General features: G+C 38.0%; 1 protein-coding gene across 1 annotated transcript in view; it reads right to left on the bottom strand.

The window, feature by feature from the left end:
• Positions 1-11,860, bottom strand: part of LOC146680579 (uncharacterized) — a 30,424-nt gene extending 18,564 nt beyond the window's left edge. Inside the window, exons 1-9 of the mRNA XM_085447157.1 lie at positions 11,803-11,860; positions 10,749-10,843; positions 9,767-9,910; positions 9,582-9,683; positions 8,148-8,261; positions 6,966-7,082; positions 2,706-2,784; positions 2,320-2,548; positions 386-2,189 (exon numbers count right to left, since the gene is read on the bottom strand). Coding sequence (XP_085303283.1) covers positions 386-2,189; positions 2,320-2,548; positions 2,706-2,784; positions 6,966-7,082; positions 8,148-8,261; positions 9,582-9,683; positions 9,767-9,855 — 2,534 coding nt within the window. The 5' untranslated portion in view covers positions 9,856-9,910; positions 10,749-10,843; positions 11,803-11,860. The remainder of the gene's footprint in view (positions 1-385; positions 2,190-2,319; positions 2,549-2,705; positions 2,785-6,965; positions 7,083-8,147; positions 8,262-9,581; positions 9,684-9,766; positions 9,911-10,748; positions 10,844-11,802) is intronic.
• Between the last annotated feature and the right edge of the window lie 1,758 nt (positions 11,861-13,618).

Genomic DNA, 13,618 nt, shown 5'->3' with positions numbered 1-13,618 from the left:
AGTTAGGCATGCGTAGACGCAACCTCAAAGTGTGTGGACAAACCAGTGGCTACAACTTGAGGAAGAACATTTTGGAGAATTGAGCAGAGACCCCTATGTTAGTAGGATCTTCATGTGCTCACGTTTAGTGTGTTGGAAGTAGGTTGTTGTGTCCAAATTTGTTGAGCTCCTTAAATGTTTTTCTTTTTTCTTCAAAGGTTATCCAGGATTTAGTATATGTTTGTCAGAGTAAAAATTTTAGTGTCCACAATATTAAAAAGCTTATCAGCTGTACTAAAATTAATAAAAGTAATTTGGTAATATGGTACGATATGGACTTGTGATGAAAGAAGTCACTGAATCAACCATATTTTGTAACGAAATGGATGAGCACAAATATACTTACAGAGCTTTGTTGGATGCTTTGACCACTGGAAGCAGCTTCAGAAGAGCCTCCTCTGAAGCAGAGTATTTCTTCATGTCAAACATGTCCAGATCTTTTTCTGATGACAGTAAGATGAAGGCCAGAGCTGACCACTGTGCAGGAGACAGTTTGTCTGTGGAGAGATGCCCTGATTTCAAGGACTGTTGGATCTCCTCCACTAGAGAACAATCCTTCAGTTCATTCAGACAGTGGAAAAGATTGATGCTTTTCTCTGCAGACAGATTCTTTCTAATTTTCTTCTTGATGTACTGGACTGTTACCTGATTGTTTGACCACTTACTTCCTGCTTCTGTCAACAGACCTCGTAGAAGATTCTGATTGGTCTGCAGTGAAAGACCCAGGAGGAAGCGGAGGAACAAGTCCAGGTGTCCATTTGGACTCTGTAAGGCCTTCTCCACAGCACTCTGGTGGATATACTGGAGTTTTGGTTTGTTAAATAATTTAGACAACATGGTTGTTGTTGGTTGTTCCTCTTCCAGCAGATTGACTCCAGAGTTGATGAAGGTCAGATGGACATGAAGAGCAGCCAGAAACTCCTGAACACTCAGATGGATGAAGCAGTACACCTTGTACTGGTACAGTCCTCTCTCCTCTTTAAAGATCTGTGTGAACACTCCTGAGTACACTGAGGCTGCTCTGATATTGATGCCACACTCTGTCAGGTCTGATTCATAGAAGATCAGGTTTCCTTTCTGCAGCTGATGAAAAGCCAGTTTTCCCAGTGACTCAATCATCGTCCTGCTCTCTGGACTCCAGTGTGGATCTGTCTCAGTTCCTCCATCATACTTGACCTTCTTCACTTTGGCCTGAACCACCAGGAAGTGGATGTACATCTCAGTCAGGGTTGTGGGTAGCTCTCCTCCCTCTCTGGTTTTCAGCACATCCTCCAGAACTGTAGCAGTGATCCAGCAGAAGACTGGGATGTGGCACATGATGTGTAGGCTTCGTGATGTCTTGATGTGGGAAATGATCCTCCTGGCTTGCCCCTCATCACTGAATCTCTTCCTGAAGTACTCCTCCTTCTGTGGATCAGTAAACCCTCTGACATCTGTCACCAAATCAACACAATGTGGAGGGATCTGATTGGCTGCTGCAGGTCGTGTGGTTATCCAGAGGCGAGCAGAGGGAAGCAGATTCCCACTGATGAGGTTTATCAGCAGCACATCCACTGAGGAGGACTTTCTAGGGTCACTCAGAAGTTTAATTTTGTTGAAGTCCAGAGGAGGTCGACACTCATCCAGACCATCAAAGATGAACACAACCTGGAAGTCTTCAAAGCTGCAGATTCCTGCTTCTTTGGTTTCAGTAAAGAAGTGATGAACAAGTTCCACCAAGCTGAACTTTTCCTCTTTCAGCACATTCAGCTCTCTGAAAGTGAATGGAAATATGAACTGGATATCCTGGTTTGCTTTTTCTTCAGCCCAGTCCAGAGTGAACTTCTGTGTTAAGACTGTTTTCCCAATGCCAGCCACTCCTTTTGTCAGCACTGTTCTTACTGTTTGATTACTTGCAGTTGAGGCTTTAAAGATGTCTTCTTGTCTGATTATTGTTTCTGGTCTGTCTGATTTCCTGGATACTGTTTCAATCTGTCTAACCTCATGCTCATCACTGAGCTCTGGAGTCCCTCCCTCTGTGATGAAAAGCTCTGTGTAGATCTGATTCAGAAGGGTTGGGTTTCCTGCTTTAGCAATCCCCTCAAACACACACTGGAACTTCTTCTTCAGGTTCGATTTAAGTTCACATTCACAAAGTGGAGAAAGCACTTCTGAAAAAACACAAGTAATAAATTAAAGTAACGAGTTGTGCATAACTATCCAAAAATTCCAATTGCCTGAAGACTAAGTATAAATGTTCTATTTATCCAGAGGTTGAAATTTTAAGAGAAATCCCCTTACGGTTCCATAGACGCTCAGCCAGATCCTCCTGCTTCATTCTCTTCAGGAACTGCACTGCAATCTTCAGAATAGCCCCTCTCCCACTCCTCATCTGCTCTTCTTCATCTTTACTGTCCATGGTCCCACCTCCCTGCTGTTTTTCTGAACATTCTGGGTTGTCTGGACTCAAAAGTCTCTGGATTTTCTTCAGCTCCATCTTCACAAAAGTGATGATGTTGTCCTCCAGCCGCTGTAACAGAATACTATACAAATGACCCAATCAGACCCAATCATGGAGCCAAAAAGCAGAGCTATGTTGAACATTTAAGATAATCCAGAAATCTACAAAGAGCAATGATATCTGTTACCAGCATAGCTGTAAAAGTAGTTGTTATATATGTACAGACCATAAATATATTTTCCAGACATGTTTGATGCTGCTGGGCAGACTGACCCCTGGGAACCTCTGAGCTCTCCCAGTCCACTCTGTGGAGAAATCATGAAAAATTAGTTCAGGCACTGAATAAAGGTCCAGGAAATTATACTTTGACGAAGACAGTTATCGAGAGGACTCCTGTAATTGTAAAAGTTTACTACTCTTGCTGATCCGACTAAGAAGCAACAGCTCAGTTTAATGTTTTTCTTTGAGTTTAAGTTCTTGCCGTGTTCTGATAAGCTTTCATGCTCAGCAAACTTCAAGTTTGAAACGTTAAACTGTATATCAGATTCTGGAAATATCAGTCAATCTTGGTTTTAATCTTGTTCAATCTTGTTTAAATCCTTACTCCAAGAAGTCCAAGAAGTTGAGTCTTTTCCTTGAATTTAAAGAACCATTTACTGTGCCATCCATTTTCATGGACACAAAAATGAATTCTTTTCCACTGGATTTTTTATATGTGGCTTTCTCTGGATAAACAAAGGGCAGAGGACTGGACTGCACGCTGTCATAGAGATCAAGATCCCCAGCTTAACTTTATCCAAAAAAGGAACAAAATGACTTAACATGCAGTCTTTTTATGGGTAAGTGCTAATAGTTAGTGATACTTAATTCTAGTCAGAATATAATCGAATAAAGGTCTAATCAATATGATGAATAAGAAAAAAAATAGCCCAACCATTGAAATGATTCCAATACGTGACTTTTAACTGAGATTTTGTGTGGAGTGGTATGTTTAGTACTAATTCCCCTCCCATGCTGACGGTGGATCAAGGAGACCAGTGCATATGCTGCAGGCCCGGATGTATTGTCTACATTGGCTGTCCCTTACCCTTTACCCACCCCTGTTGCTTGTCATGTGTTTCTTTGGTGTATTAAGAGTTTTTTCTTGTGCTATGTGCAGAGGTGTTTTTTTTCTGTTCTCAAACTGATCTCCCTATTGGAGCTCAGTTTGGAGGGAGTTATTTTTTTCTCCTTATCTGTCCTCATGTGGTGTATTTTCCATTGTTATACCTCTCTGACCTGTCTTGCCCATGTGATGTTTTTGTGTAATGTATGTATGGTCGGAGGGTAAGATGGCGCCGCCATTGCGTGCAGTAGGTGAGCAGCCTTAACATGAAATTAACCCTTGTGGGACTAATAAAGGTATATCTTATCTCATCTCTTATCTTAATGCTGATATTGGTCTCAGAGAGTCTCTTTGTGTAAGGGGTGATAGGAATGAGAGGAAGGAATAAGTGAGACACTAAGAAGGCTGAAGAGTCTCAGAGAATCTCTTATTTTACAATGTATGATTTAAAAAACAAGTCATTGAGAGAAAAAAGTATTCCTATATAACTGAAATAAAAAGGGATAATGTTGAAATCATAAAGAGTCGTGATATGCATGAGTGACTGAGCTAATGAGAAATTATGCTGAAGTACCCTCAGCATGTTGGGGCTTTCTCTGTATTCCTGTAGGGTTTTTTACCTCACAATATGAAGCAGCAGAGTAAATAAAAATGAATTTAAATTATTATTATTATAATAACTAGTGAAAACAGTCGACAGTACATTAGTGAGATTGAAAAAGACTTCTGTAGAGACTATGGCATTGTTAATGTCAAATGAAGTCTACACAACCCCCAAGGAAATGTTCTTGCAAAGCATGCTGTTCAGATTGACAAACTCCCTCTGATAAAAAGAGGATCCACTGCTAGAACTGATATGCTACAGAGCAACAGCTATAATACCTACTGGTAATAACCCGGCTGGACTATTCATGGGACTTAAAATCTATCTACTCTCCCATCACACAAAGGGAACCTGATTCCAAAACGGCCAGATTAAACTCTAATCAGATGCAGAAATTATGATACAAAACTGGAAGCATTTTATTTCAACAGGAGACATGGAGTGAAACACCTGCCTCCACTTCACTTCTCAGCAAGAAATGAGACATAACAACAGAGTTCTTGTCAGAAACACTTCAGGATAGGTGATGGACATAACAAAACACTTCAAAGAAATAGAATAATCTGTAAACCTGGTGTGAGATCTTTATGTTACAGTCATTACTATAAGAAGTTACTGTTTTTTAAAACAGAAAAGTTTAACTAATTAAGGTTACACATTAATATCAGAATGCTACTGTTTAGTAAATGATAACTCAGGTTTGTATAAGTAACTCAGAGTGAAGTCAGTTTAAAGGGAGTTGTCAAGGTGGCACATAAAAGAGTTAGAGTTAATCATGCATGTGACTAATATGTGCATGGAGCTAATAAAGTGAGATAGTGAGTACAAAAAACTATATTATTCTCTTTTCCTTTTTTCTGTTTTTTGTAACAACTTCACAGGTCCTTTTTGCTTGTATGTTTGAAGTCTGGATGTACATCCTTATCTAGAACTATTGTACAAATACTAGAGATGGCACGATACCACTTTTTTATGTCCGATACCGATACCGATATCATAAATTTGGATATCTGCCGATACCGATATGAATCCGATATAGTGTGTTTTAATCAACAAAACTGTTTTTTTTAAAATATCTTGCCGCATTTTGTATAAGTTCATGCTCAAGTTTAAAACAACAACTACACTAAAGCTATTCTGTTATACCTGTATGCAAAAAAAAATATTTCATAGTTCAGCAATACTGATCAATCTAATAAACTTAAACCTACACCATCCTCCCTATTCTGGTATTTTAAAGAGTACTTAGCATAAATATTAAGCAACCTAACTAATAGGGTTCCAACTCCCAGCAACAACAAAAATAAATAAATAAAAAATAGGGAACCACCCCTCACGCTCCACCTCATGATGCTTAATCGACGTAATCAACCTTAATTTGATGCAGTGTGAAAAAAAATGCACAGAAATCAATTATTTTTCAAGAAATATTAAATAGAGTCAACATCTTTCTTCAACAAAATTGCAGACTGCACAGATGGTACCTTCCCAAAGGAAAAAGTACTATAGCTTACTAGGGTATATATATATTAGACTTAATAGTTACTATATACAGTAATGGACTTCTATTCATTTTGCATCAAATTAAAACTTTGGGTGTCAGATAATTATTTATTAAAAGCTAGACATTTTAAATGAGAATAAGAAAGAAAAGTATGTATTTGTGCCCCCTTTTCCCTGTTAATGCCCTATCGGCCCCCCTGGCTAAACTTTGCTAGATCCGCCCCTGCACAGTTACCAGCGTCAGCTACATAGAAAAAGATCCTGGTGTAGAAAGTAAATAAATTCTAACAACAGCTTATCAAGCTTAAACGAGCTGCTGTTGTTCAGCCGCTGGTTTCCTATTTCTGGTGCAAAGTGGGCCAAAAGCAAACAAGAGACACAGACTCGCGACAGAAAAGCTGATCAGCTGATCGTTAAGCAGTTTCATGATTGAAGTAGCAGCAAGAGGAGGCAGTCGCTCCATATATCGCTTGTTAAGCTTAACGCAGGAATGCTTTACAAACATTCAGAGATGGACTTACACACTTGCTTTACTTCTCTCGGGGATAACTTTGTCGGAGATGAAATGCCGGGTTGCTAGCGAAGCTCCAAATGCTATCCAGACCACCGACAGGTCCCGCATGCCACAGCCGCTCTATCACGTGATGCATACTGCTCCGACGTGCTAACGTTCTGAGGTGAGTTACGGCGTGTTGCAAGTTTTGTGAGGTGCTTTCGTGATATTTAATGGATCGGATTACATTTTTTATTTTTCTCCGATATCCGATCCAGTAATTTAGGTCAGTATCGGACCGATACCGATACGTAATATCGGATCGGTCCATCTCTAACAAATACAGTAGTTCTTTTTCAGATACAGTAGCAATTTGTATGAAAACTAGATTTCAGTGAATACTACTTGATAATTTGGGGTAAAATCAATAAGGATATCTTACATTATACAGTATACAACACAACATAAATGATAGAAGAAAAATTTTTGATAAACATTATTCTATGTTTGCTGAAGTGGAATTTCAGTTATCAAATGCTTTTAAGAGACAATTTATATAGTATTAGAGAGAATGATGTGTTTGGACTGCAATTTGTATACGATAACATTAACAGGAGTTTACGTGTACATGTTGGACATGGTTATTAAAATAAAAGAATTCCTTGCTCACTGACTTCCATTGAGATGTAGTTTAGAGACCAGAACACAACATCACACAGTTTATTCAAATCAGAAAACCAAACTGGAGTTAATTAAAGAGTTCATGTAGCTAACAGATCACCTTTCTGCAGCAGATGGTTGATGTCCTTTAAAGTGAATGAGGCGCTCTTCAGACCAGTCACTCTTTAAAGACACACAGCTGGGTTCAGCTCCAGGTTCAGCAGGTCTCTCATTGATCCTGTTAAACAGAGAAGAAAAATGTACTTTTCTTTTGCTGCTATATAAGCTGATGAAGACTTAGAACACCTTCATCATCCAAAAGAAAAAAATGATTTGCAGGCTGAGCATGAGGAGAAGGGAACTCCAAACTAGTGTTGGCAGTGTAACAATAGGACAACAGGTGACAGACAAATAGTCATTTACATCAGCGGTCCCCAACCTTTTTTGTGCCACGGACCAGTTTATGCCCGACAATTTTTTTCACGGACCGGGTTTTAAGGTGTCGTGGATAAATACAACAAAATAAAACTAGTACCGGTACCGAAAAAAAGAAGATTTATTCATAACACACGTGAAAAGACCCAGGAGAACAGAGTTAACGATAAAAACAATAACAAAATAACGCTGAAAACCGATAAAAACCTTGAAAACCATACACTTCACACCTGAGCCTCAACTCTCGTGGCCCGGTACCAAACGACTCACAAACCGGTACCGGTCCGAGGCCCGGGGGTTGGGGACCGCTGATTTACAGTATGCAGAACAATTGATAGTCTTACTATGAGCAGTTTGAGTTACAATAAGTACAATAAGTAATTGCAACAATATGGGGACTAAATTAGCATGTCCATACATATTTTTGTTTATTAGAGCCCTAACTTCAGTTCAGGAAATGAGAGTTGATGTGAGGAGGAAGAGGATGGCAATTTATCCAAATGAAAGTTGCACCGTCTTTGTCTTTCACATTTCTGCTTCTTTGGTGAATGGGATACCTCCTCAGATGATAAAATATAGGCGTGATCCATCATATCTTGGGTCTGAAGATGCAGACACAAGTTAAAATTTGTCTCCATGGCATACGAATGCCTTTAAATTCTCTTAAATTCTCTGTCTATTAAATAACAACAAAAAATGACTGTCTGGACCTTTAAATGTACATGTTGAACATGTTTTATGGAATTAAGGAATTAATCACTCATTAACTTTCATTGAAATGCAATTTAGAGACCAAAACAACATCGAGACGTTCATTTAAATCAGGAAACCAAACTGACAGGTATCAAAGAGTTCATGTTAGTGACACCTCTCTTCAGCAGATGGTTGGTGTTCTCTAAAGTGAATGAGGCGCTCTTCAGACCAGTCACTCTTTAAAGACACACAGCTGGTTTCAGCTCCAGATTCAGGTCTCTCATAGATCCTGTTAAACAGAAAAGAAAATAATCTTTTTTAAATTTTCTGTTACAGAAACTGATGAAGACTTAGAATACCTTCATGATCTGAAAAACTAATTTGTATGTTGAGCATGAGCAGAAGGAAACTCCAAACTAGCGTTGGCAGTGTAACAGTGTCACCCACAGTAAACACCACCATTTGCACAATTGCAGAACTACTGATGGTCTTGCTATAAGCAGCACAATTTCAAAGTTATAGTTTTTATAATTAATGGCAACTGATTTCTGTTTTTTTACATCTCAAAATCATACGCGTGCATGATCCTAAGTATGGTGGCAGCTGTTGGGCAAACAACTCTGGCTGCCATTCATCTGTATGTAGGCTGTCAGGCTGCTGTTAATCTCATCCACATATATTTACTCAGATACGACTCAGTGAGTCAGTGAAGGTCACTTCTGTCGAGTGACAGTGATGCTGGAGTGAATTAAGGATATTCTTAAGATTCCTATTAGTAAATGCTGCTGTTTTTGCTGCTGTTAGCCAGCATTAGTGGAACTTTCTTTAAAGTGGATATTACTGTTGCTGTTAAATGTAGCACCATGGTCTTGGAGGAACACCGTCTTGTTTCACTGTATACGGTGCCACTCTTTAAGGTTCAAATGACAATAAAGCCACTTGACTTAACTTGAGTTGACAAATATTGTTGAATTTAGGCTCTTATTGAATAAACTGTCAAATGATGTGAGAATGTAAACTGCTTAGCAGAGAAAAAGTGGGACCTTTAGGACACTGAAGCCTAACATTAGCTGGCATAACATTAGATTATAGCTAACTTTTTTTGTTTGTTTCCCAGCCTGTTGTCTGCTATACAGAAATGGAAGGGTTGCATGAGTAATATGGTGACATTACGTTATTTTAACAATATCAGAAAAAAATGATCATGTTAGTGCTGTTTCTTGTGTGTTAGAGCCTGACATATGTTCAGGAATTTTATTTAGATGTCACTAAAATCTTACTAAAATGTTTTACTTTTCCTTTTCACCTTAGTTCTCATCTCCTGAACTGACATCAGGGCTCTAACACGCCTTCATGTTTTCATTGCTAATTCTAATTACTTCTAAGTTTATGAGAATACATTACTTTTTTCAGAAGAACTAATAACACACAAATCAATATACATTTTTAAGTACAATATTCTGTTTTTATATTAAGGGGAAAAGACTAACTAGACATTTGAAGCACATGTTATACGTGTACATATTGGACACGTTTTATAGAATAAAGGAATTCCTCGTTCAGTGACTTCCTTTGAGCTATCAAAGAGTTCATGTTACTAACAGCTCACCTCTCTGCAGCAGACCGCTGGTTTCCTTTAAAATGAATGAGGCGCTCTTCAGACTGGTCACTCCTTAAGGACACACAACTGGGTTCAGGTCCAGGTTGGTTCCTGTGAATAATGATGGATCAATGATGTGAGTGCTGAGCTGTGACATGGAGAAGAGTCATAGACAATTAGAGATGTCATCTCACCTCTGAGCTTCGGTCTGGCTCTCATGTTCCCCACACAGAGTGGTTTTAGAGAGAGGGACACCCTCCTCTCTGTCCTCACACTGATCCATGCTGCTGACTTCACATCCACGTCACCCAAGGTTGCAAAAGTACAGACTTTCTTTACTAAAAGTAGAAGTACAGATACCTGGGTTAAAAAAATACTCCTGTAAATGTTGAAGCACTGAGGCAGCTCCATCAAGGACAATTCTATTAAAAGATTTTTGTACAAAGGTAACTGAACCTTATGCTGTGTCAATATGATAATAAGTTCATATTTGTACAAAAGAACCCATATATTAATCCAAATAAATCCAAATTACAAATCCAAGTGTAATGAATATACTTAGCTTGAATCTGTTATTCAGGACACCTGCAGTGAAAAAGGTTTAAAAACAAACAAACAAACAAACAAAAAGAAACATTTTTTGTTGCCTACACTCTAGAGGTGACTGACTCCACACCAAAACAGTACAGTTTCTTCTAATGTGAGCTTCAGTAGGTTTTCTCAGTGCATATGATGTGATCAGCTAACCTGCTGCTTTTTGTAGATTTACGTAACTGAATTCACTCCACACTACAATATGTATGCTATCTTTATGCAATTAAGTGAATAAATCTAAGCATCATCAGCTTAAATACAAATTCATCTCTGCTACACTTGATGTAACCTAATTTTGACAATGAGGACCAAAGGCCACTATGCACCAGTCCAACACAGTGCTTTACTAAAAAAAAACTCACCACATTAATGTGAGCTAACCTGTTTGCCCTGCACAAAACTAGGACTTTCATGCAACATCTGAATAACACAAGTTTGTATAGCTTTGTTTGTTTTGTAGGACATTTTCCAAAATGAAAATACATAATTCATCAAAACACATCATATACAAATCCATTATGTAATTAAAACGATGACATTACATGTAAGCATTAAATCTGCAGTTTATCAAGCAGCCCTTACCTTTAAATATAACCTTCTTTCTTCCTCTTCTGTCCTGTATTTTCTTACATCTTTCTCCATCTCTGAGTGAAGTTATCTTGCACTCTTTTCTCTTCCTGTGAAATACAGCAGCTAGACCTTTAACTAGCAACACACTGTGCAACAAACTGCACACAAACAGTTTTTGTGTTTGCTGATGTTTGTTCATCTGATAGAAAATTTGAATTTGAAATGAGCTGCCACTAAAGAAATTACTGTTCTTCCATCCAGTAACATTCAGGATTAATGTGAACATCTAACCAGAGATGCTACTGAACATTGGTTACGTCAGTTAGCTTCCAATTAGCATCTAGATTTATTGTTTTTCCATCAAGTATCAGTTAGAAGCTCCAGCAGCTAATGGTCCTATCATGAAAAACAAAGAAATCTATCAAACCCTTACAGCAGATATTTTCACAATGATACTTTAAAACAGAAATGATCATTAATTACCTGAATATTTAGGATTTGTTTAGAGCTACTCAATTATTCAGTTTATAATCAGCAGCTCTGCAATCAGTCATTTATATTTCCTTCATATGTTTAGCAGCCAGTAAGAGAAAGAATGGCACTCTGGTTCCAGGTTTCAAACACTACACATTAGGAAGAACTTCATTTGGAGAAAACCAAATGATAACACAAATAGATTTAATGATCCATGAAGGAAATATGAATTTAATTGCCTGACTACAATCAAACACGTTACAACTAACATTTATTTTATTTTGTTTTGAAAGGACTGAAGGTAAGACAGCAGCACACTGCTGTGTGTGACTTTAATGGAGAGTCAACAGTTTTCTTCCAGGAAATAAACACACACAGTTTGTTTTGTGACGAAATGAATCAAACATCAGCTGTTCATCAAACTGTTTGATTCCAGTCAATCAATAATTTATAATCATGTGGATTAGTCTTCAAATAAAAGAGTGATCCAAAGTCTGCCCTGAAATAACAGCTAAACAAACATTAAAGAGCAGAAACAAATAGTAAAGTTCCTAAAGACAAACTGTTAAAGGAGGAAACAAAGAAAACTTACAGTTTCTTCAAATAGAGACACGAACAAGAAGCTTCTGGACACTAAACACGAAGAGATAGGTGAGATGCTTCCTGGAAGGAGTTGTGACTCCACCTGAAGCTCAGGTTTGCATGTGTGTGCATGTATTGATTTTTAAATCTCTGCTCCTGTCTGAACTTGAGATTTTGTCATTTGCTGTCAGTTGCGCAATATCATAAATGTTTGTCAGGAATGTCCTCACAAGCCCAGACTTGTTACAATAATGAACACAATACATGGAGTTAGGAAAAATACAGCACAGATAGAAATAATACAATATAGTTGGGAGGAAACCAGAGTTAGCAATGTTGCCAAGAATATTTCTCTAGAGTTTGATCAAAGTGCTGATGAATTGGACTGATCCTGGATCTTTCAGTACATCACTGTAATGAATGAAATATGACTGATTCAAACTGTGATCAAACCTTCATTATCTTTATATTCCTCTTTGGTTTAGCTGGAAAGGACACCTTCCTGCCTTTGCTGCCAGTTGTTTTTCTCCTCTTGGTGTCAACTTGGTTACTGTACTCGACCTTTGACCTTTGACCTCTGAGTGAGTGCAGCGTTGTTTTCGTGTGTTTTAATTCCACATGACACCTGTTCATGGTCTGATTTGACAGCATATTTCTCCACATGCACACAGAGACATTTCTGTCTCTGTCACACAAACAGTGGACCATATATTTGTTTTTGAATATTTCATGTTGAAACTAATAAGGGACCAGTGTACTTCCTCTGCAAACACGCTTAGTGCACTGAATTGTTCTGCTGTCAGTGTTACACCCTGAAAAGGGGCTGAAAAGGGGATAAGTCAATGACGACGCTCAGACACGATGCTTCTCTTTCAGCAGCTTCATTGCGAATGATTCAGAAATATAAACATACATACAAAAGTATTAAACATCCTAACAACGATGTACAGTCTCTGTTAGTTGTAAGACAATATATCTCAAGACTGTTTTTTTTCCTTTTCTATAAGTTACAGATTAAATTGAATGTAAGAATTTACAAAAACAGCTGATGAATCAATAAACAAACTTAGATTATTAAACTGAAATGTACAGAAAATAAACAAAATATTCATATAAAAATACTAATAGGCATTTGTCCCTTCACACAAAATAAACATGTTCTTTGTCCAGATCAAATGCAAAATGCACACAATGTATGTTTCATACACAGTCTGGCAAGATAATGCTTCATGCTAGCCACCAACAGAGCGCTTAGCTTAGCTTGCTGCTTATAGCTTATCCTAACATCACAGTTAACACAGGTCATCTAAGTATTCCTAGTATCCTCTTGGTACATTTGGAAACACGGTCAGTACAACTCAACATACATATTTGTAAAGTCCAACAGCAGAATTGCACAATTATTACCTGAAAAGGGGATAAGTCAATGACGACGCTCAGACACGATGCTTCTCTTTCAGCAGCTTCATTGCGAATGAGGCATCGTGGCCAGAGCTCCCCCTTCCGGCAACGGCAGGCATAACTAATCAATCATGATCACTAAATCACATGGATTATTCCCCAGGCTCGACAAGTGGATCACAGATTGAATGTTACACAAGTTGTAGTCACATTAAGGATTGTTATCCGGTTGAACATAGTCATGAACTCTTTTAACTATTTTAGCCTGTGTTACATTACGTCTCTTAATGGGACTTCTTTTACCCTTGTTTATAGATTTACATATTTGAAATAAATTGAATAATATATTGGGTAACTTTTAACCACAACTTTTTACTCCATTATGAACTTCAACAAATAATCTATCACACACTCCCCCACAAAAT

This window comes from Copadichromis virginalis, linkage group LG23 (genome assembly GCF_057382275.1).
Source record: "Copadichromis virginalis isolate Kocher_CV1m ecotype Utaka linkage group LG23, C_Virginalis_male_GT1.1, whole genome shotgun sequence".
Taxonomy (NCBI): domain Eukaryota; kingdom Metazoa; phylum Chordata; class Actinopteri; order Cichliformes; family Cichlidae; genus Copadichromis; species Copadichromis virginalis.
The sequence above is the reverse complement of the archived record's forward strand: the minus strand, read 5'-3'. Positions and strand labels throughout refer to the sequence as shown.